Genomic DNA, 25224 nt, shown 5'->3' on the forward strand with positions numbered 1-25224 from the left:
TTTTAAATGAATTTTTTTTTTTTGCATTAGGAAAAATAAAAAAAGAAAAGAAGAAAAGAGCGCACGTGCCCAGGGAAGGTTGTTATGTTAAAGCGCCACCTTCCGTCGGCGCTCCGGAGAGGCCAAACCCCAATGGGGGGGGGGGGGAGACGATCGGACCCGGGAAAGCAGCTGAACCCACCCCACCCCGCCATCTCTAGCTGCGCGTGTGTTTCGGGGTGCCCCCGTGGAGAAGCAGAGCGCGCCCCGTCTGTGCGCTCCGACGGCTCTGGGCCAACCTGGGCACAAAAGACGGGGGTGCTTCGAGCTTCTCTCCTGGGGCCAGATCTGGAAGCGCTCCGGGGGGGCTTCGGAACCAGCACCCCAAGATCGCCCCGGGAGCGAACCAACGCTTGCTCTCGTCGAGGTGGCGGTGGATGAGGGCTCCCGAGCATCCCAGGGAGAGAGGCACGTCTATGCACACACACACACATATACACACACACACTAATTTTTTTTTTAAATAACATATTTCTACACTAGTCTCCTCCCTCCCCCCAGACCCCCCATCTTTGCAAAAGCAGCCCCGAGGAGGGCGGGGACTGGGGGGCGGAGACTGAGAATTCATAAAGGAGAGATGGGAGGAGCCGGACCCCAGCTATTGGCTAACCGGGGGAGTGATGTCACCCCTATGATACCCTGATAACTAGTTGGGAGTGAGCCCTCAACTTTTTTTTGCAGAAGGAACGCGCGCGCAACTGAGAGAGAGAGAGTGCTAGCTAGGGGAGTCCGGTACTTGCAGGCGGGAGAGAAGGAGAGAAGTGGGGGTGCTTGTTCCCGGGCTGGCTGCTGCTTTTTTTTTTGCACCTAAAAAAAACTCCTCTCCGGTTCTCGGGTGCAGCTTTTCCCGGGGTCCAGGGGGGCAGCCGCGGCCTCCGTCCGCTGCCAGCCGCCTGTGTGTGTGTGCGTGCAGACTAGCAGGGGGGGCGGGGGGGTGGGGGGTGCTCCAAGAGGACTTTTTTTTCTTTTTTTTTTTTTTTTTTTTGCCACTGGCCCTGGAAAGGAAAGGTGGAGGGCCGAGAAGAAGGAGGAGGAAGGAGGAAGGGGACCATCACCGCAAGATAACCGAGTCCCGGGGCCGCCCGGCTGGTGAGAGCAACCGAGCAGCAGCAGCAGCGCCCACCAGCCCCGCCACGGATCATGGTGCAGCAAGCGGAGAGCTTGGAAACCGAGAGCCACCTGCCCCGGGAAGCTCTGGATACGGAGGAGAGCGAATTCATGGCTTGCAGCCCCGTAGCCCTGGATGAGAGCGACCCGGACTGGTGCAAGACGGCGTCGGGTCACATCAAACGACCCATGAACGCTTTCATGGTGTGGTCGAAGATCGAGCGCCGCAAGATCATGGAACAATCTCCGGACATGCATAACGCCGAGATCTCCAAAAGGTTGGGCAAGCGGTGGAAAATGCTCAAGGATAGCGAAAAGATCCCGTTCATCCGCGAAGCCGAGAGATTGCGTCTCAAGCACATGGCCGACTATCCCGACTATAAGTACCGACCTCGGAAAAAACCCAAAATGGACCCATCGGCCAACAACAACAACAGCAACAAGCCCAGCTCGGGTCAGAGCCCGGAGAAGAACGCGGCGGGCGGTGGCGGCGGCGGCGGCGGTGGCAGCAACGGGGGCGCGGGCGGCGGTGCCAAGACTTCTTCCAAGAGCTCCAGCAAGAAATGCAGCAAGCTCAAAACGTCCGCGACGCCCGCAGCTGCGGGGGCCAAGGCGGCGATCGGTGCGGGGGGCAAAGCGTGCACGCAACAGCAGCAGCAGCAGCAGCAGCCCGGAGACTACGGTGGCGGTGGCGGCGGCGGCGGCGGCGGCGGTGGCGCAGCCGACGACTACGTCCTGGGCAGCCTGCGCGTCGCGGGCGTCGGTGGCCCGGGCAAGACGGTCAAGTGCGTGTTCCTCGACGAGGACGACGACGACGAGGACGACGACGACGAGCTGCAGCTGCGGATCAAGCAGGAGGTGGACGACGACGACGACGACCCGCCGCCCCACCAGCAGCTCCTGCAGCCGCCGCTGCAACAGCCGCCGTCGCAGCCGCAGCCGCCGCAGCTGCTGAGACGTTACAACGTCGCCAAAGTCCCCGCTAGCCCCACGCTGAGCACCTCGGCCGAGTCCCCCGAAGGGGCCAGCTTGTATGATGAAGTCCGAGCCGGGGCCACTGCGGGCTCCGGGAGCGGCAGTCGCCTGTATTACAGCTTCAAGAACATCACCAAGCAGCATCCACCGTCGCTCGCGCAGCCTGCGTCCTCGCGCACCGTCTCCACTTCTTCTTCCTCCAGCAGCAGCGGGAGCAGCGGCAGCTGCAACAGCCACAACAGCAGCAGCAGCAGCAGCAGTAGCAGCAGCAGCGAGGATGCCGACGACCTGATGTTCGACCTGAGCTTGAATTTCTCCCAAAGCGCTCACAGCGCCCACGAGCAGCAGCAGCAGCAGCTCGGGGGGAACTCGGCCGCCGGGAATCTGTCCCTGTCTCTCGTGGATAAGGATTTGGATTCGTTCAGCGAAGGCAGCCTGGGCTCCCACTTCGAATTCCCCGACTACTGCACCCCCGAGCTGAGCGAGATGATCGCGGGGGACTGGCTGGAGGCGAACTTCTCCGACCTGGTGTTCACGTATTGAGAAAAGGGGGCCGGCTCTGCTTGCTCCAAAAAAAAATAGTAATAATAATAATTAAGCTCTTTAAGCTGTTTGCAGAGCTTGGGTTCCTTGGGAGGAGAAAAAAAAAAGTCGTGGCGATCAATGATGATGATGATGGTGTTTTGGGGGTGATGGTGGTGGTGGTGGTAGGTAGGGTGGAGGGGGAGAGAAGATGTTTCTATGTCGTGACACAAAAAGAAATTGGGAAAGCAAAAAAAAAGATGATGCAAATTTTGGTGGAGTTCAAGTGAATTGAGTAGTTTGGAAACATTTTTTTTTTCTTCCCTTACCCTCTTTTTTTTTTTTTTTTTTTAATTTGGTTTCCCCCCCCCCCCTTCCTTTCTTGTGTCTTCAAGGTAGTTGCTTACCTAGTCTGGAGTTGTGATTTTTTTTTTCTTCAAACCCCCACCCCTCTCAAAAATGTGTTTTTGTAATGACTGGTTTTTTGTGTTGTTTTTTTTTTGTGTTGTTTTTTTGTTTTCCTGAAATTCGTGATTGCAACAAAGGTGGAGTGGACGGGCGGGGGATGGGAGGCAGGACCCCCGCTCCGGAAGGCGCTGTTTGAAGCTTGTCTTGTCTTTGAAGTCTGGAAGACGTCTGCAGAGAAGGACCCTTTTGGCAGCACAAACTGTTAACAAACACTAGGGAGTTGGAGTTTTTGTTTGTTTGTTATTTTGTTTTATTTTTTTTCTTAAGAGATCTTAAAGAACTGGTGTGTTTTTTTTAACAAACACAAAAACAAAAAAAAGGGACCATTACAACTTTTTTTAAAAATTTTCTTTAATTTTTTTGGAGGGAGAAAACTGATGTCTTCTATGCATCCGATTCTTAACAAAACTGCAGGGAGCTTGAAAAAATGCAGACTGTACAAACGCTTACAAAAAAAAAAAAACTGTGAACTGACTTAAGATCAGAGTTTACTTTCAGATCAAATTGTTTATGGTTTTACAAATGTGATTTCTACTTGCCAACTTTTTTTTTTGTAACTTGTTCCCTTATACCTCCTTGATTGAATACCAGACAGCCTAGACCTCAGTACAAAAGGTATTGAAACATTTTTGATACATAACAGACCTCAGTCTTTTTTAAAAATTAATATATTTTCAGGCGTATTTTTGTACAGTGAAAAGGGAACATTCTTGCTGTGTTTTTTCAGTAAGACTTTCAGGCACTTCTTCCCTTTTGGTTTTTTTTTTCCTCTGTTTTTTAGCATGCAAGTATGTTGGTACGTTATGTCCTGGTTTAAAAGGATTAAAATTTTAAAATAATCCTTGCATCTAAAGGCCTTGTGGTTTTAAAAAAAAAAGCAAACTTTTTTTTGTACAGCTATAGTAGAGATTTGTTCAATATTTGTAGGTAAAGATTTATTGAAAATGGTGATATAGACCTCAGAGCTGTTATCTTAGTTTAAAGATTGTATATGTACTGTACTATAGTAGGATTTTATGTATCTCATACGCTGTGATATGTGGATGGGGCCCCAGATGGAAGGTTTGAAACTGGATTCTCGATTTTTAGCAAAAAAAAAAAAAAAAGAAAAGGCACATAGTTTAAAAAGTTTCTCATTTTGTGCAATATAATCTAAATAAGTACAGACCATCTGCATATTTTGTAGCAAATGGTGGCAAAGCAGACTCAATGCACTGTCGACATCATTCATTGCCTGGTTGTTTTTTTTTTGGGGGGGGTGTTGGTGGATTTTTTTTTTTTTTTTTGGTGCTGGAAGTCTGTATCTTGACAGTTTTTTAATAAATCAGCTGGAACTGATAGAAGAAACTCAATCGCCAATAGTCTCAATGGAAGCCAAACTGGAGGTCTGTAGTCGCCAGAGCATTCAGTGAGTTAGGAGGCTGCGTTGTGCGCGGATTTGGAGATTTGCAGAACAGAAATCTAGAGGGTTTAGGCTGGAAAGGGATCCATTGCCAGGTCGATTTCTTTTTTTTCCTCTTCCTTCCGCAGTTATTAAAAACCACGGAGGCGAATTCCCTTCTCTTCCCTTCCCTCCTCTTCCCCCGCACACCCCATTTCCTTTCTCACCTCCTCCTCTCCCGACCTCTCCACCTCCTGGCTGGCTGGCCGTAGGGCGTGCGGCGCGGGAAGGCTTGCAAGGGGCGGGCTCGCGTGCTCCCGCGCTGGGCTGAGAGTTTGGGCGACAGCCTTTTTCTTTAGCTGTTCAGGTCCCTGCCACCCGCTATGTCTTTGGGGGGGGGGGCACGCTTTCGATTTGCTGCACGCCTCCCCTCCCATTCGGATGCATGCAACTTTTCCTAGTGTGCTCGGCGCCAGAAGCAGATCTGGTGCGCTTGCAAGGGGAGTGGTTTTCGGTGTCAGTCGCTTCTCGTCCCCTGGGGGCTCGGGAGCTCCCCAGGATGGGCGATGGCGGGGCGCGGCCCTGCAGTGTCTCTGCCATCTGGCACCAGACTGGCAGGCAGGTCTTGCCCCAGCATGGCCACTGCGCGACACTTGAGTTGCAATCAGCTGGCTGCAAGTAGGGTGCGGGGGACAGCTCCTGAGTATCTGGGAGATGGACTCGGGGACTAAGGAGGCGGCCCGGGATTCAGGGTTTGCAAAGCCCTGCGCCCTGCAAGCACCCAGGATTCCACTTCTGGTTCTTTTTGCGTGGCTTTTGCATGCATCAGGGTGCGTCCCGCCCCGGGCCTGGGAGCGCTCAAAGATGCCCACTAGGTTGCTTTGAATCTGGCGGAGAAAGATGGGGAGCTGCTAGGCTGTACGTGGGGGAGATTTTTTAAAACACCCGAGAGGCTGGCTTCCTCCCGCCACACCCTGCACCCTCGGAAGCTGCCAGGCCTGGCTCCCGGGTCTGCTGGGAAAAGGCGGTTGGTTGGTTGTTGGTTGGGCTCCTTGATTGTTTTCCAGCTGCCTCCTTGGGGCTGCTCTCCGGGGACCATTTGCCCGAGGCCATCCCCCTTTATTTTCACTTGCAACCCTTCCACCTCCCCTCCCTGCAGCCCCCAGATCCGGCCTGAGCTTAAGTTAGTTAGCCTTCAAGACCAGCCCTGACGCTCACCCTTCCGTGCCTTCCGGCCCCCCCCATCTTTTCCCCGGGGGGTCCCGCGCTGAGCAAGACTGGGGAGGAAGGCTGTAGTGTATGTGAGGCGTGCCAGCCACCGCGTGCAATCTCTGCCGAGGTGTGGGGCGCTTGCAAATGAGATTTTCCTTTTCCGTGTCTGCTTGAAACTTGAGGTGCAAAATCTATCATGGCTTTTTTTTTCATTGCTATTTTTTCATCCTCTATTCAAATGATGTCTGTCCTAGTAAGGCTTGGCCTCCATTTTTTATTGCAATTTGGACACCACCTAGAGCTGCTAGGTCAAAGGCGCCCCCCACCCCCGGTGCATCCTGGCTGCCTCCTTCCACTTCTGAGTTCAGAACTCCGGGCCCCCCACCCACCCACCCCCAGCCTGGAGGTGGCTCCTGGCGAGCCCCTCCTCCAAACCCGACCAGAATTTTGCAAGCTTCTGCAGTTCCGCAGATTTCTTTTCTGTGGCTTTTCTTTGCCTTGCCGTGAACCTTCAAATATCAGTAGTACACTTGGGAAGAGTCTGGTTGTTAAGGTCCTCAATGTAGAACTGGATTTCTCTGGAGTTGTTTACTATTTCCCCCCCACCCCCAAATGCTAGACAAATGCAGTTATTGGTCGGACATTTATTTTAGCCACGGATAATTGCACCAGCGGTTTACAATTGACAATTCTCTGTGCTGGTGATTTTAACGTGGCTGCCCTTTGCTGCAATTCTAAATCTTGTTGAAAACACAAACCCCTTGATAAGACTGAGTCTATGTATTTTGAAAAAAAAAAACGGAAAACTCTGCATGTGTTCTGTGTTGGAATCATAGATGAATCTTGGACATTTTCTGTGGTGAGGTAGAAACTACGTTCAGTAAATTAATAACGTTAACAAATTGGCCTCAGAATGGAAAGTCATGATTAAGAGAGGGAGGGGAAAAAAAAGCGTGGTAGATTAAGGTTCTTTTATTTTTTTTTCTTGAGAGTAAAAGTGAAGAGAAATAGATGGTCCGAGAGCAAAATTAAAAACCTGTTAGAACTCAGGACAGGCGCTTAAATGTGCTTTCAACAATATTTAAGGCTGTTTTGATGAATGCATTGTGAAAATCATTCTTAATCTTTATTGAATGTCTAAAACATAATATAATACACAAGGTATTCTTGCCACTGGATAGTCTTCAATAAAAGTTTAAATGCATTTTTTGGTCTCTTAAGTAAGTCTTATTTTAACTAAGCATTGACAGAATTTTAAAATATTGGAAACATGGGGGGGGTGGGGTGGGCGCTGAGTGCATCGCAGCCTAGCCAAGTGGGTATCCTGCTGTTTATAACTAGTTCACAGACTTTGATAATGGCATTTTGGTAAGATTTACATCTTGAAGAATTCGAACCAGCATTCTCTTATTAATTCTTTAAACTGTGGAAATAATCTTCCAGTTCTTACACTCTGAGATGCATCCCTTTTATTTAAAAAAATATGCTAATAGAAGGCAGTGTATTTAAACTGTGCTTTGCAAATATTATGTATGTTATGAATGACTACAGTCACAGGGCAAATTATTTGTAGAATGGTTATCCTTTAGCTAGGAAAAGAATCATTTCAGCCCTTTTGGGCAGAGATGTACCTTTTTTTTAATGTTAATCAAGGGGAAGTGATTTAAATATGCATGCGTATACATTCAGGATGGGTTTAGTTTTTTTTTTTTTTCCAGAAAAAAAAAAGACTCAAGACAAGGCTTGTTTTTGTCTTCTCTGGGAATGGAAACAATAATCACTTGATACTGGTACATCATCACTTGATATTGGTACAGTATAAGAGATTTACATTTGTTTTACAGTTCCAAATTTAAATGACTTTTGCCCAAGGATTCTGAGAAATAAAGCAAATAAGTTGCTCTATTTTAAAGTAGTCATTCAATATAAATATATCAATCTAAACTTTTTTATTCTCTGATATAATTAATAATATGTATATTCTTACTTTTTCTTCTAATGAGCATATGTATCCTTGTGGACACTTTGGAGAGAGGTTTTCTTGAACTCTCCCATTTATAGAATCTTTATACTCTTTTACTGCGTGGTCCCCTGCTTTTAACAGATTTCTGAGGCAAATATATTTGTGCTTTTTTCTTATGTAGGATGACCAGTGAAAATAGTTTACTGAGTTATCGATTTTATCAGTAGATAAGAAACTTTCTTTATTACAGTTTCAGGGAAGATTTTTTCAGGATATTTCTCAGTTACTCTAAGGGCCAAATTTTATAAAATTTCCATTAGGAATGTCAGTTTCAAATACCCTTTGTATAGCCTACGCCTGTGAGGATATCAAGACTGAGCCTTATGTATCCAAGCAGGAATTTACCAGTTCCCAAAGTAACCGTCTCCATGAAACAATGCTTGCACATGCTTTTCTGATCTTTGGCTTATTTTAATGATTTGGTTTTTTTCCCATTCATTGATCATTTATTAGATTTATCCTACTATCTGTTTTTATTTGATTATCTGGCAAATTCTGCCCTTTACTCACAACTCAGTATTTTTTCCCCTTTCTTTAGAGTCCACATTTTTTAATCACAGTAAAGATTAAACAAAATGTATTGAACTGAGCTCTCTTCCATTTCACTCGCTACTGGCTTTTGTTTTTTCTTGACTTCCTAACATATCTCCATTTTTTTTTTCCATTGTAGTTATTTTTTTAACACTACCTATATCAATTAGCTGCCTAATTAGTTTTATCTATTCCATGTGGATGCAGTGAGTTTATAAGAGAATTTCACAAACAAGTAGTTTTTTAGTGAACTTAAACAGAATTTTAAAGGAGACCTATTTTTATACTCAATAAAAGCACAAAAGTGCAGAAAGTATAAAATGGCTTACAAAGGGAAACATACGTTCATAATGTTCCATGTATAAAAGTAATAATTTTATTGGGTAGAGATACTCTTAAAAGATTCAATACCTCTGCCAGTGCACAGATAGGACTGTTTGAAATGACTTGGGAACTTCTATTGCCTGCAGTTGCAAGCAGATAACTTTTCTGTAGAGAAAACAAACCACTAAAAGCAATATGAACCGAGTTGAGATGTAGTTTCACATGAGCAATTGATGAAACGACCTGGACATGCAAAATGGAGGCTCCCTTTTCATTGTTTGATCAAACTTCTTGTATGTAATCAATAGACTTGGGTTTTCTCTGCTGTGAAAATGACAAGAATAAAGCAATATGACAAAAAAAAAAAAGTTTGAAAATGTGTAAAAAAATATATTGACAGTAGGGTCCTTGAGGAGATTTGATGCTTATGTTGTTTTATTAGCAATTTTACATGCCCTCTTTAAAAGTAAAACAACTGGAAATACAATGATCTACCATATAAAGAATTTTGATCAAATACATATTGACAAAGGGCCCTCTAAACACATTTTCTTCACCGAGCTTACATTCAAAACACTATGCCTCATCCCTTGATTCACATAGGGAGAAACATTCTATGCCATTATACCATTAATTTCCCATTATGTCTACTTTTACTCTTGTACATATGTTGTGGGTTTAAGAGTCTTTTGCATTTGTTCTGTGACAACCTATTTTTGAATGGACTGTATTAAACTGGAGGCCTAACTTCCGATTTGGGACTCCAAGTGGCTATGGCATCCCATAAGATTTCATGATGGCCACCATGACAACTACCCGAAGTTAGAGCAGTTTTTAGCATGACACTGTTAGCAAGTATGTATTTTTCAAGGCCACATGAAGCTTAACCTTTTCTAGCCACGCCAGGTTTGGGAGCAGAAGATCTGAAAAGAAAAAGAAAAAAAAAAAAAGAAACCCTTTCGTTTAGAAGTCTGAGTGGTTTGTGGGGGGGACCGTTTTTTAGAGTTTGCATGCCAGCGCAGGACCTAATGGTGTGAGACAGAGGGGGAAAGCTATCCTAGGCAGTGCGCTGGAGGGTGGAGTTTTTGATAGCACTAGGGGGAAAAGAAAATGCATGGCAAAGTTTCGTCTTCTGTAGACTATCTAGCATGCAGAGTTTAGTGTGTTGAAACAGTGTATGACAATTGCTGTATCAAAGTTGTAAAATTAAGCATTATTTATTGAAAACTATGTATTTTTTTGTAAAAACCTGATCACATAGAGAATATCAGTGGCTTGTGCTTGTGCTTCGGTCGAACCAGCTTCCTGACCCGCCCCCCTTGGTATGCAGTGTTGATGCTCAGGGTTGAAAATAGTATACCCCAATGTCTCTTTTTCGAGAGCTTTCACAGAGGAATACATTTGTTCAAAAGACTCTAATAAAATTGTGTGATCGATCTGCACTTGTGGTTTTTATGTGACTTTTTTCCAGTTTTGCATTTGATAACTACTGTTTACTTCCTGAAGTAATGTCCTTAAATATGATGTCAAGGACAGCTTGAAAAGTACTGGGGTCAGTCTAGAGAAAAGTAGGCCCCACAGGAATGCTGGGGCAGGTCTGAGAGCTGCTCATGATTGGATTAAGCATGGTATTAAAGTCTCCAGATGTTTAACTGGCCAATAGAGTTTAAAAAAAAAAGTAATAGACAAAGTATAGAAGGGTAGATTAACATGTTTTGTCATTAATGTTTGAACTAGAAAATGAAGGAAACATATCAGGGCAGTAGCTGCTGTGGAATTCAATGCCAGCAAACTCCATTTCTCTGTGTCTTTTTTTTTTCTATAAACAATTTACAGTGTAAATGTATTTTGACATAGAAATCATTCTGTATTGAGATTCTTGATATAAAATGCTTTTATGGAAGCCTGTAAGTGATCCTTGGAATTATCAGATTTTTTAAAAGATGTGTTTACATGGTGAGTGTTTGTTGTATATTAAATTTGGTTTTGTAGAAATGTTTGTGTTGTATTGTAACAAATTTCCCAGTGCACAATTAACACAGCCATTCATAGCTTCTTTGTTAGTATCACCACAAACCAAATAACAAATATCAAAAATAACCTTGGCAACTCAAATTTATTATGATATGTATTCAGACTCCTTCCTGAATGTTTTAAGATGCTTTGTACCTTGGTAGAATTTCATCCTTATTTATTTTTTAAAGTAAACAAAAGTGGAACTTAAGTTTCATCTAGTAAAAAAAAGGTCTTTAGAGTTCTATTTGCGATACTACTTGCCTTTTCATATGTTCTAGACAAAAGTTTTTTAAATGCCACATTCAATTTACTGACAAGACAGCTGTAGGTTAAAACTTAACAGGTAGGCCAACATATAAAATGGCAAAGTCAAAAAAAATTAAAAAATGGCAAAGTCATAACTACTGTTCCTTGAATATAGAAGTAAAAGGAAAAAGTGGTAAGCTGTTATCCTAGTGATTTCTTATGTGTAAAGTAATACAAAAATAATGTACCTTCACCCAGAGAATAATGCTATAAAATGTAGTACAAGGTTCTATTGCAATGCAAATTGCTTTTATATAAGGTGTAGCTTGCTTGAATTTGAAATAATTGAATTCTGATTTTGACACTGGTTTACACATATATGACTTTATCAAAACTCAAATATATCTGATTAATATTTAAGATTGGTGGGAATAGATGTGACTGTAGCAGAATAGTTATCATTGAATATTTTGTCATCTGCTGTGACTGAATTACAGAGCTATAAATTGTATCATCTATGATCAAACAATACACTAATTATAATACACATGAGTAAATTTGAGAAAAAATAGAAATTAGACCCCTTAGATTTTCTTTTCTAGAAAATGAACACTGAAGTCTTTTTAGCTTGAGTTGATATACCATAGGTGACAATCATTGGCTGTTTTCCAAGTCTCCTGTAGGTCTTTGCATAGTCCCATTTTCTGCTAGACTAAATAATCACTTTCTGTTCAGTGGCCCTGACTATAGTTAATTTATTAGGAATGGCTGTGAATCATGGCTGACTTGCTTACTCTGAAACTGAAACTCATTTGATCTTTTTTACTAATTTAACTGGACTAGTAATTTCCCAAGGACTAAAACCTTACAGAGATGTGTAGCTAAGGAACAGACAGATCAAGTGCTCTGGAGAGTTGAGCTGAGAGGTCATGGCAGGGAGGGGGAATCTAAGGACGGAAGTATCCATTAGCAAATGAAATGGTATGGTCAGAAGCAAAGGAAGGGCAGGGATGTTGCTCAGTGGTAGAACTATAATTTGTATGTGTGAGGACCTGAACACAATCCCCAAAACATGGCAAGGAGGAAAAAAGAAAGAGGAAAATTATATAAAAACATGAAATATGAAGATAAGAGATAGAAGACAAAGTGAAATCTGTCAGCAAAAGGAAAGCTAAAAAATTACTAAAGGCTAAGATGGCCCTGAAAGAAAGAATCCAACACTTAAAGGAAAATGTTCTTAATTCCTTCCTGGCTCCAGTTTAGTAGGTTTTACTTCAAGAAATCAGTGAGTGATTGCCAGTGTCTTAACTCAATAGTTATTTTGTCATTTGTTCTTTATTTTGTATTTGAATGGCAATTAATCAGCCAAATCTAAAAAGCAAACCAAGTCTACCTTTACTTATCTCTACAAAGAGCACTGATTTTTGACAGAATTTTTTTGATAAAGGAGATCTTGGTCCAAGTTATTACATAGTGAGATCCAGGAAAGCACCTCTACCAGGAGGCATGTTTCAGGGCTGGGGTTGTATTCATTTTCTCTTTATGAAATATAGTCATAATGACTGGAGCTACACATGTGATAGTGAAACAGAAGAAAGAATCCCATAGTATCTTACCAGCTCTTGAATCACAGCCAGCAGTGGCCCAGGTTTATAAATCTCAGTTTCTCAGATTATTTCAGGAAAAATGTCAAACCCATGTCATACTAAATCCCTGGTTTCTTGGGATTATTTGGATGTATCTCTTTTTTATTTTTGTTTTTGTTTTTGGGCCACACCCAGTGACATTCAGGGGTTACTTTTGACTAGGTGCTCAGAAATCTCTCCTGGCTTGGGGGTCATATGGGACGCTGAGGATCAAACCAGTGTTATAGCTCCGGCCCCTGAATGTATCTCTCTTTTAATCCAATGTACAATTAAACTAGTTTAGATAAGGTTAGGATGATGTGTTAGAAAATAAATAGGGCAAGACCTTAGCAATGCAAAAGTTGAAGACATGCTTTTGAAAAGATGATAAATTAAGTAATTTCCTATTCACAATTACAATATTGAACTTGGTCACTTAAATTTTATAAATCAAGAACTACTTCACAAAAAATTGTGAACTACTATACATTTGTACAGTTTGGCAACAGGCAAGACTATATCTGGTAGGCTCTGGAGCTACTCCCATATCTATTCTTGGGATCATTTATCTCAGCGCACAGGAATAGTGCTGGAAATAAAATGTGGTTAGCTGCGTGCAAGGCAAGTATCTCAACCCCTGTACTATTTTTCTAACCTAGTTATGCACTTCACTTTAATTTAATACAAGATTCCTTTTTTGGGGGTGGGGTCACACCCAGTAGCACTCAGGGGTTTCTCCTGGCTCTGCTCAGAAATCGCCCCTGGCCAAGATTCGAACCACCATCCTTCTGCATGAAAGGTAAATGCCCTACCTCCATACTATCTCTCCAGCCCCCCAAGATTCCTCTTTTCTATTTGTGTATTAAGCATATTATAACTCCTTTTCAAAAGTAACACTTATAGATGGTCTAGAAGTTACATAATGGCTGTGATAGAGTCTTGACGTTTTGTTGGTAACATAGGTGAAGTGTAGTAATTTTGTACACCAAAATTAATACTACCTTTTCTGTAATCAATACTGATACCTCAACTTTAATCAGAAAAAATAATGCATTAAAAGAACAGGAGCAAAAATAAAAGCAAAAATGGGATATTGGGGAAAATAATGCTTCTAAATGCCTATCTTCATCAGTTGTGCCTTTCTACTGCCAGGTTAGATAAAAATTTGTTTTTAATTTAACATTGGAATATATACCCAAACATGGTTCTATTTTATGCTTTAAATTTCCAGTTTTGGTTTTCTAACTCATAGTATATCAAAATATCAAAAATCTTAAATATGAAAAAGTACAAAGTAAAACTTGAGATCAAATTAATAAAGAGGTCATAACAAAATACAAAAGACTAAAAAAATTGAGGTAACTTCTTGAGTAAAAATAGCTATACTGAAATTATCCTGAGTATATCAATGCATTCCATTATCAAATATATATATATATTCATAGTAGTGACAGTAAGTTACTATTAAAAATGTTAGATTTATGTTAATTGTGACCTAATTAAAAAGGTGGAGGACTATGAAATACTTTATTATTCTTACTCCACATCATTTTAAATCAAGACAAAAAATTCTAGAAATCAATTATTATTGCCACAACCATTTTCCCTTGTAGTGTTTTATAAATAAGAATACTTTAATCTTATGTTAAGAGATAGTAAAATTCAGGAATCTTTGTTTTTTGGAAGCAGGTAAACCAAAGGAAAAAAATAGAGCATTGAGTCAGACTATCTTTAATATCTTTACCAATAGGTCACCATATTGTACCCATAAAGGCCCTTTGTTTTGGCCCACTTTGCACACTCAAGAAAGGTGAAGAGAAGCAGATGGCAACTATATAAAACTCTGAGAAAATAGATCAGAAAGTTGGGTAACAAAATGAGCGAGAAACATTTTTGTGTGTGAGAAACTTTTTTAAAGTTAAATAGAGTGAACTGGGGTAAACCTTGTTTAGAGATGGCCAATCCCCTTAATAAAGCAGGTGTTTATGTGATATTTGATAGAATGATAGGATGTGATATGGATATGATAGAATGATATGGTTGTGATAGCTAGTGACCCATAACTAAGTGAGGAAGCTAAATGTAAGTGTCCAGAGGCAAGCAACTAGAAGACTTAGGACAAAATGAGAAAAGAAGACAAAGACATTTACTTGTATTTAGATGTTTCTTTAGGGAAAGAAAGAACAGTGTCAGGAAAATCTGTAATACCAATGCTTAATTTCACCAGCAGGACATTAAAAAGAATGGAGGAGTAATCCTGAGAACTATTTTTGTAACATTTGAAGATCAAATCTTTTTGTATGGAAATGACCTGGAAGTAAAGATTTCCCTAGGATCATTCTAGAGAAACACTCATCAACATTTCCTGTGATCCCAGCACCTGCCTTCTTTCCTCCTTTATTCCCAAGTCAAGAAATGTTCTCTCAGTCGTACTGATTGAGAGGATGCCAAGTTCTAGAGTCTAAATAAACTGACTTCTAAACTTGGTTCTGCTTTCTCCTACATGTCTCTGGAGAAGTTACTGAATTCTATTGCCTTTTTTATTTTCTGTCCCGGGGTTCTTTAAGAAGTAAATGAGATTGTTTTCTTACAAAAAGATATAATTAAGGCTATTACTCATTGGCTGATCATTGTAGTTAGGCAGCTTCTGCTTGAAATTCCATCTCTCCTGACTCTAGAATAGAGGTCTTGGAGCTTCCTAAATGAATGCTATGAATGAATGAATGAATGGCATATGAAAACGATTGAAAAATTCCATTTAGGTGTAGGAATTGAATGGCATACTCCCTAGTGATTGACACCACTGTTTCCAAACAGAAGCCTGTTCTGCTATTGCAGTTAGTGGAGTAATTTGCATCTATGAGTTTTTTTCCCAGAATTCTCTCTCTAGAAAACTAGGAATAGTTGCTGATGTGAGTCCTATGCAAAAGAGATGATATCTCTTTAAAGCACAATGGAATGAGATGTGAAAGATGTTGCATTTACTTTAGTAACTCATAAATATCCCTAATAATAAGGTCCCATTGAAAAGGGTTGGTTACTTTAGATTGCATGGAGGTGACATAGGTTATGGATTAAAAACCATTCTTAGCATGATACTCCAAAAACACAGAGGAAGACACAAGGGGAAGATAGAAATGAAATTTTGATGGAATATCAAATTTGATGGAATATTTTGATTTGTAAGATAAAGTTATCTCCAAACTGTAGGATGACAGTCATTATTAGCTAGGATTCTTTGTGAGAACCTTCAATAACTATATACCATTATACCTTAAGAAGTTGTGTTCTGGGGCTGGAGTGGTGGCGCAGCAGTAGGGTGTTTGCCTTGCATATGGCTGACATAGGAAGGACCGCGGTTCCGTCCCCCAGCAACTCATATGGTTTCCTTAGCCAGGAGCGATTTCTGAGCACATAGCCAGGAGTAACCCCTGAGCATCATCCGATGTGGTCCAAAATAAAACAAAAACAAACAAAAAAGAAAAAGAAGTTGTATTCTAAAGCAACAATCTCCAAAAGTTTCTGACATCCTCAGGCAGATGGATTCAGAGAGATTATAATAAACATTTTATGATTGGGTTCACACTAAATTTATTTAATTTAAAAATAATCTGCACATTAAGATGCCTGTTCAAAAAATTGCAATGTCTAAAATAGCATGATGAACCATAATTAAGAGCCAAGGTTATTCCTTGTTTCAGAATATAGTAGAAATAGTATGTTTCATGAAAGGGATGGAATTGAAGGGGAATGATGCCTTCCACTTCTATTGTGTCCCAACTCAGCCTGTGAGGTACTGCCTATTTGCATTGCCTATTTCATTCTCTTTTTCATCATGTGAAAAATGAACAAGTAAGCATTTAAGTTTTTTTCCATTATGTCTAACAGTACAAGTAATGACAATATATTTAAATTCAGACCATAATTTTGGTAGAAAGTGGTTTCAGAGAATAATAGATAACATGACAGAGGAATAGACCAAGATAAACAAAAAATCTTGTGATAGGTGAAACTAGAAAAATAAACCAAAATGTAAAGTTATTCACACTTTAAATATTTTCTGTACTGTGGGAGCCAAACTGCATAATCATTAGTCCTGTGATTTGTTATTTGTGGACTGATCTATAGTTTGGAAGCCTTGGCTCAGTATGACTGACATGAAGAAAGAAAAGGAAAGAGAATATTGGGGAAGAACAGAGGAAGAGAAAGAAGGGAGAGAGGATAAGGAGAAGGTAATAAAAATAACTTCTTTTATTTTTTATTTGGAGCCAATGGATACCAATATTTCAATGGGTAAGACATTTTCCTTGCATGAGTCAAGTCAGGTTCTATTCCTGAAACTGCATATGGTACTTTGAGCCACAGTCCTAGTAAGCCCTGAGCACCACTTATTATGGTCAAAATAAAATAAAAAACACAGGGAAAAAATGGAGAGAAGAGAGGTCTGGGGAAAGAGCTCCTAAACATTTCTCATGGGGTCATGAGGTCACAGCCCAGGTTGCCCACTACTGCTCAGTAATTGGACCATGACCTAAGGTCTTCAAGTCCAATGGTGCTAAGGCCTTGAGGGTCATTGTGGGGGTCAGGAGCCACAAGACCAAATTTGGCTATGCTTGGGGGGAAGATGGGGAGAGATGCAATGTCAGTCATTAAACTCGGTGCTTCATTTACGTCAGGCATACTCTCATCCTTTGAGCTATTGCTTCAGCCTAAATGCACACTTTATATAGCTGTTTCAGTTGACAAATTCCTGAAGTTGAGAAAACATAAACATATTTCAGCATTAATAGAGATAACATTTCATAAAACACAAATCTGATTTCAAAACATACCAAACATCAAAATCACACACCCAAAATACAGACATCTGGGCTCATGTCCCAAAATACTGATTCATTGTATTTATGACAAAATCTAGATTCTATACTTTAAAGCATGTTTTCTCACTAATTCTGAAACTGTTCTGTTAAAAACTTCTAAGATCCCTAGTCCTAAGTAGTCATGAAATCCGATAAGATTATTTTTCTTGGTAAAATTAGTATAAAATAATATACATACTTAACATTGTGATATATGCTATATATTTCATTTTATTAATATTTCATTTTTATGCTACCTTGAACTGAGCCCAGGTCCTCAAGCACATAAAACATACACTCTCCTCCTGAGTTATGTCTCCCAGACAAAGATTTCTACTTATAAATTTATCCATGTGCTGCTCCTTTTGTCCTTATGTATGTGACTTAATATGAGTTTGTTGAGTGCTGAGTTAGTTTGATCAAGAAAGTTTTCCCCAGACCTCATGATCAGCTGATATAAAAGCCATCTGCAACCCCATTGCACACTCAAGAGTGGTGACTACAATGATCTCAGCACTTGGAATGAAAGGCAGGAAGGTGAAACTTGGGTCCCAGAAGTCATTGTCAAGAATGGAGATTTCTATGCAACCACTATTTAGGGAGTTAGAAACTATGCACACACTCAGAATTGTAATTCTTATGTTTCGTGGACTCACTGTGTATGTGGGAGAACTATGGAATGAAGTGCAGATGACAGGAAATTATGACCTAGGTAAACAATCCTTGGGGTTTTTTATATTATTATTGTTGGCTTTGTTCTTATTTGTATTATCATTACTAGTCCTGGCATAAGCCACTTCATTTTCTCTATTTATTTGGAGTTTTGTGCCCCACCTGACTATGATCAGAGATCAATTCTGGCAGAGTTTGAAACTGGTTGGACCACATAGAATCTTAGGGATTGAAACCAGGTCACCAATGTGAAAGGCAAAGCTTTTCCTATTGTGTTATTTCGAGAGCCCCAATACTTGTGATTTTGTGTACACCTTTCGTTTAAGACTTCTTTTGCCTTCTCATTCTCTGTATGTATCCTCTGTCATTCTCTAGTATATCTTCTAATCTCCATCATCAGAGCTGACATCCTTATTTCAAAGATAGAGTCTGACCCCAAAAAAAGGGGGGGTGGACCGGAGAGATAGCACAGAGGTAAGTCATTTTCCTTGCATGCAGAAGAATGGTGGTACAAATCCTGGCATCCCATGTGGTCCCCTGAGCCTGCTACATGCGATTTCTGAGTGGAGAGCCAGAAGTGACCCCTGAGCACTGCCAGGTGTGATCCAACCCCCCCCAAAATAAAAAACAAAACCAATGATAGAATCTGAGACTAAACCATATTAAACCATATTAAATTTATACCTTGATTTTTCTAATTGTTTACATTAGCATAAGGCTTTTGGTGTGTGTGGGGGGGATAAAAGTAAAAAAAAATCAAGCCCAGTAAGAGCATGACTAGTGAGTATTTGTGAATAATTGGCATAGTTCACATATTATCTTAACTTCTTGATGAGTACTTTTTTTTCTATCAGAAAAGTGGGGCAATAATACTGACATTTGCCTTGAAACTACTGTGGTAAGGCATGGAGGAAAATGACAGCCTTTTCAAATAGTTGCACATGTTACTGTCACTCAAGCTCTAATGATCAGATTTTTATGCACTTGTAAAATCAAGATCATAATCCTTACTTCATAGCTGTATTCTTGGTTAACATCTGAACACTTTTGAGACGTCTGGACTTAAAAACTGGCTTTAAAACTGGCCTTATATGTGTGAAGTTCAAACTGAGTATTATAAAAGAGGAATGCAGGGCTAAAGAGCACAGTGGGAGGGCATTTGCCTTGCACGCAGCCACCCAAAGCAGATAGTGGTTCGATCTCCATCATCCCGTATGGTCCCCAGAGCATGCCAGGGACAATTTCTGATCACTGCCGGGTGTAAACCACACCCAAAAAAGAGGAATGCAAAAGGAAATTCAGTTTGGGACAATTTATTACAAGCTTGAACATATTAAATAAAAATAAAAGAGAAGATACAGAGTTCTCTAATAGCTAAAAGACTAAAACTAAAGGACATTTTTTTCACATAATTGCAAGGATAGATAAGAAATTCTTATTTCCTATGTAATATAAAAGGACCTATTACATCCCAAATATAAGATTTTGATGGAATACTTCTGAGAATTAGAGTGTCAATATGTATGCATAAACAAGATAGAAAGGAGGATATAATATTGTACATAAATAATTTATTGTATTAAAAAAATCTAATTTGACAGTGGTGAGTGTTGTCTATGTACTTCAGATAGAAAGATGAATGGAAAACCTAAGTGCAGTCATAGGAAGGCTGTCACCATTGAATTAGACTAGCCTTGAGCAAGAATAAACCATGGTTAACAAGCAGATCATTCAAGAGAGCAACCAAAGTCAATAAGAATTTATTTTATTTTTTTCTTTAAAACATAGTGATTTACAAAGTTATTCATAGTTGAATTTTAGTCTACAGTGTTTCAGCCCCAATCCTACCACTAGTGTCAACTTCACTCCACCACAGTTCTGAGACTATCCTATCCTCTCTCTTTCCACTTTACCATCTCCCCAAGCCTGCCATCATAATAGGCACCTTTTTAAGTTTTGTTGTTAAAGTTTGGGTCTTATGATTTTAGTATTGTTGATTTCATGGTTTGGATATTTAGTTCTGTCCTTCATTAACACCACCAATATACCTGAACCCCCTGACTCTTGATCCCTAGCCCATGTTATTTTACATCTGTCTTTCTTCTTCACTCTGTTTCTTTTCTTATCGTCACTGTACTCTAGGGCCAGGAGACTTCTAGATAACCCCCATTTAAACTATTGCAAAAAAAAAAGATAAATAAATAAACTCTTTCATTCTCTCATGCAGCTATTCAAATAATACATGTAATCGATATCAGCCTGTATTTATCTTTCTTCTGGCTTACTTCATTGAATATTATATCTTCCAGTTTCATGCCTGTTACAGAAATTGCATGATTCATCACTCCTTAGAGCTTTAACTATTCTGTTTTATATATATAAATACATATATATATGTATATATACATGTTATATGTATCTATGTATACACACCCACACACAATCAGGGTTCTTCCAGTATAGCCATAACTTTACAAGGGTTGGATCCTATGTAGAACCTGAACCAGCAGACATTGTAATGGGCTCAGATGGATGTGTGGAAGAATAATATACAAGATACCCCCAAAGTTTTGGTAGCACTTCTCTACTGAGAGGGGTCCATGTCACCCCAAACAAATCTCAATTGAGAAAATGACCCTAAGACAGCTTTATTAAAAGATAATTTAATCGGGGGGGGGGGAGATAGCATGGAGGAAGAGCATTTGCCTTGCATGCAGAAGGAATGTGGTTCAAATCCCGGCATCCCATATGGTACCCCGAGCCTTACAGGAATGATTTCTGATCATGGAGCCAGGAGTAACCCCTGAGCACTGCCAGCTGTGACCCCAAAACCAAAAAAAAATAGATAATTTAATTGGGCCAGAGCTATAGAACAGCGGTATGGCATTTGCCTTGCACGTGGCCAACAAAGGACGGACCCTGGTCCCCTGAGCCTGCCAGAAGCTACTTATGAATGCAGAGCCAGGAGTAACTCCTGAATCCCACCAGGTGTGACCCAAAATAAAAAAACAAACAAAGAAAGATAGTTTAATCAGGCTTATTCAGAGAAACAATGAATGGGCTAGATATACATGAGGATAGAAATCTATCGTTAGAGATTGGCTCAGTTAAGTATAGAGATTTAAAAATTAAATTGTGTATGTGGGCTGTGTGTTTGTGTGTGTGTGTGTGTGTGTGTGTTTGATGGGGTAGAAAATCAGGAAAGCATTGGTTAGAACTAGATGATGCAGGACACAAAGATGCTGCAGATGAAGTTTGAAGATGTTGCTTGCAGAATTGTCCTTTCTGTAGGAAATCAGCCTTTTTATTTTCCCCTCAAGGCTATCATTTGCTTTAATAAAGTCCACCTACACAATCGCTTTACTCAAAAATACATCATTTGAAATATACCTAATCTAACATACACTCATTGAAGCATCCAGAACAATGTTGGTGCCCAATAGAGGTGTACTGTAGCCTAGTCAAGTTTACACAAAAAGGTAACCAACACAAAAGGGACAAGCGAAAACCTGTAGTATCAATATGAATGTGAAAGAATATTTATTTTACTATGGACATCTGCCTCTGAGAGGTATTGAATGTCATGAAAAGATTTCTAGGGGCCAGAGAGATAGCATGGAGGTAGGGCATTTGCCTTGCATGCAGAAGGATGGTGGTTCGAATTCCGGCATCCCATATGGTCCCCTGAGCCTGCCAGGAGCAATTTCTGAGCATAGAGCCAGGAGTAACTCTTGAGTGTTGCCGGTTGGGACCCAAAAACCAAAAACCAAAAAAAAAAAAGAAGAAAGAAAGAAAAAGAAAAAGAAATGAAAAGATTTCTAAATATCCCTCAAACTAGTACAACTTAGTTTTACTTTGGAAGCTCACCTACAATCAGGTAGTTATAGCAGTGTCCACTCCTCTGACATTTCAGATGAGATCCTGGCCAGACTACCATTCTGGCATGGCTTGTGCCCTAATCCATAACTTAACTGTTAAAAAGGAAATAATATTTCTTTCTTTGAATACAGTTTTTAAATAGAGGTCATTTTTCCAAAGGTCTGCTGAACCTGACAGTCTGGAGATCAGCCAGAGGAGTGGTGCTATGCAGAGTTCATATGCCTCCTGAGCTTTGCACACTGGTACTGGGCATGAGATACATATAATGCTGGGTAGATGTGATTTGTAGGTATGTGTTCTATCACATGAGCTATCTCCCTGGGCTCTTCAAAACTTGCTATGGTTATTACATGTATTTATAGTGGGATAGAACAATTAAATTCTTCACAAGCATTGTGGCATGTAGGACTGAGCAGAAAAGTGAGTGCCATGGAAGTAAAACTTTGGGGAAAAGGTCTTGGATAGTATAAAGCTGAGAGAAATCTTAACTTATGTATTAAAGGATGAAAACATTTGAGGTAGGGGGCATGTGATTACACATTTTGGAGACATTATCCTCCTCAACACTTTGTTTTATAGGAAAGAACAATCTGACACATTAAGAGACTTTGGAGTAAATGGATTGCATCCTGGGATGGTAAATTTTATATTAATTTGATTGCAGAAAGAGATGGTAAGAAATATGGCAAAATTTTTCTTCTGGCTCTGAGGAGCTTCCAGAGGTATTTTTATTGGATGAGCATCAACCAATCCTTGGAGAGAGAGAGAGAGAGAGAGAGAGAGAGAGAGAGAGAGAGAGAGAGAGAGAGGGAGAGGGAGAGAGAGACAGAGACAGAGACAGAGAGAGAGACAGAGAGAGAGACAGAGAGAGAGAGACAGAGAGAGACAGAGAGAGAGAGAGGGAGAGGGAGAGAGAGACAGAGACAGAGACAGAGAGAGAGACAGAGAGAGAGACAGAGAGAGACAGAGAGAGAGAGAGAGAGAGGGAGAGAGAGACAGAGACAGAGACAGAGAGAGAGACAGAGAGAGACAGAGAGAGAGACAGAGAGAGACAGAGAGAGACAGAGAGAGAGAGAGAGAGAGAGTGTGTGTGTGTAGGGGGAGGGAAGTGTTGACTAGTTCTGTCTGACATGATCTTGAGCCCTGTCCTTTCCTGGACCAGAAAAATCACAGTTCCTGGGCCTTGCACTTATGAGCTTAAGGACTCACACTAGTCGCTTTCCTATTTCTTATATTTTTGCTTCAATCTGAAGCACAACACCTTTCCAGGACTCCTTTGTTCAGATGAATGTGGGCATTCTCATCCTCCATAATCATGAGAGCCAATTCCATATTCCAACATCCGCATGTAATTCTCTGTGTCTGCGGTTCTGTTTATCTGGGAACCCTGAGGTCTAATTCTTTAGTATAAATTTCCTACGGATAATCTAATACTGAACTCTGATTTCTTAGTGCAAATTTTCTACTGCTTCCAGCTAAATCAATTCTTAAAAACTCAAAAAACTATGCACAGCAGAGAACATGAGAATTACTTGTACTTCATATTAATGATTAAGAAAAATATTGGTTAATTTTTAGTAGTTTAAACTTGATTTTTCTTCCATAGAGATAAGACTTCAAATAGGCTACAAAAACAATTATAGCTTCATTTCAGTGATAGATTGTGGCTCTAGTAGCTTTGGGGTTTTTTCTTCTTTTTGTGTTTGTTATTTTTTTCTGGTAGTTTGTAAAGGCTTCTAATAATCTTCAGGATGAAAGATACCATATAATGAGTCTTATTATTTGTATTTAATGTGTTTTTGCCGCTCATATTTTAAAGACAGAACATGCAAAAATTTATTTTATTTTCTAAATGGACAAATTTCATATAGTTATAAATTTACTATGCTGCAGATAAGAAATTAATATTGAATACATAATGAAAGTAAACAACAAAGTCATAAAATATGACACTTTACAACAGAAAAAATGCATGGTACCCAACATATTTCTATTAGAATCTCTCTAATTATTTCATAAAATGTCATATGAAATAGCAGACACTGAATAATGACCTGATGCTGAATATAACTGGTTACTTTTGAACTAGTTGGTTTCCCATTAGCAAGATTCAAAAAATTCTAATAAAATATTTACCAGCTATTACTTTTCTTGACCTATTAGAATTTACTACTGGACTCAGGGTTTTTTTTTTTGTTTGTTTGTTTCTGTGTTTGTTTTTTTGGGGTCACACCCGGCAGTGATCAGGTGTCACTCCTGGCTCTCTGCTCAGAAATCCCCCCACTGCAGGATCGGGGGACCATATGGGATGCCGGGATTCGAACCACCGACATGCATGCGAGGCAAACTCCTTACCACCATGCTATCTCTCTGGCCCCTAGTTTTCACCTTTTGCATGACAAGTTAGAGAAATTTTTGTTTTGTTTTGTTTTTGTTTTTTATGGGCCACACCCATTTGATACTCAGGGGTTACTCCTGACTAAGCGCTCAGAAATTGCCCCTGGCTTGGGGGGACCATATAGGACGCCGGGAATCGAACCGGTCCTTCCTTGGCTAGCGCTTGCAAGGCAGACAGACACCTTACCTCTAGCGCCACCTCGCCGGCCTCAGTTAGAGAGATTTTGGTAGTCCTTCTCCTTTATGAGAAGGACTTTTGCGATGCTAATCATCATGATTCTGTATCCACCAGATTTGAAAGTATGGCCAGTGAGAAGTGGTCAGCTCACTTTAGTAACGCCTATAATTGTGTTCTTGTCCATATGCTTAGTGTTTAAGGTATAATTGATGAAATCAATTATTTAGCTTGTTAACAAAATAAAATTGGAAATATTAATAAGAAAAGGATGAATAAAATGTGCAATTTTATTCATCTTGAGGAGACAGATACTATTATGTGACTCTAAACAATTCATGAGTTGCTTTCTGATGAGCTTGTCCAAGTTAGAGCATGTTATATAGTAGAATATCACAACCTGAAGGAAGGTTTACTCTGTGGGGTGCTGTGAAAATTTTACGAGTGGAATCCACCTTAAAGGTACCTAAATTTGTTTTAAATCCCAACAATACCCCCATCCAGCAACCTCCTCTTATAATTCTATCTCTCTGAGTCTTTGTCATATTCTCCAAGAGAGCTGGTAGATATGAATCTGATATCACCCCCATCAAAATCACAGGTGTAGATATGAATCTGATATCACCCCCATCAAAATCACAGGTATATGCTATGACATGCTGCTGTAGATTCCTCTGTTCTATCAATGTTTTGTTTAATAAGACATATTAAATGTTTTATTATGAGTAAGTATCAACATCTCTATATTGCAGACACTGATTAAAGTTGGTGCA

The 25224-nt window shown here is 40.3% G+C and overlaps 1 protein-coding gene across 1 annotated transcript; it reads left to right on the plus strand.

Moving 5' to 3' along the window:
• The first annotated feature begins 1179 nt into the window (after positions 1-1179).
• On the plus strand, positions 1180-2664 carry SOX11 (SRY-box transcription factor 11). Its single transcript, XM_049784526.1, has one exon. It carries the CDS (start codon positions 1180-1182, stop codon positions 2662-2664), a length of 1485 nt encoding a protein of 494 aa, XP_049640483.1.
• The last annotated feature ends 22560 nt before the right edge of the window (positions 2665-25224 follow it).

Source organism: Suncus etruscus, chromosome 12 (genome assembly GCF_024139225.1).
Source record: "Suncus etruscus isolate mSunEtr1 chromosome 12, mSunEtr1.pri.cur, whole genome shotgun sequence".
Classification (NCBI taxonomy): Eukaryota; Metazoa; Chordata; class Mammalia; order Eulipotyphla; family Soricidae; genus Suncus; species Suncus etruscus.

What these genes read in the sequence shown, in the direction of transcription:
- SOX11 (XM_049784526.1), top strand. Translation starts at nt 1,180, where the DNA reads ATGGTGCAGCAAGCGGAGAGCTTGGAAACCGAGAGCCACCTGCCCCGG.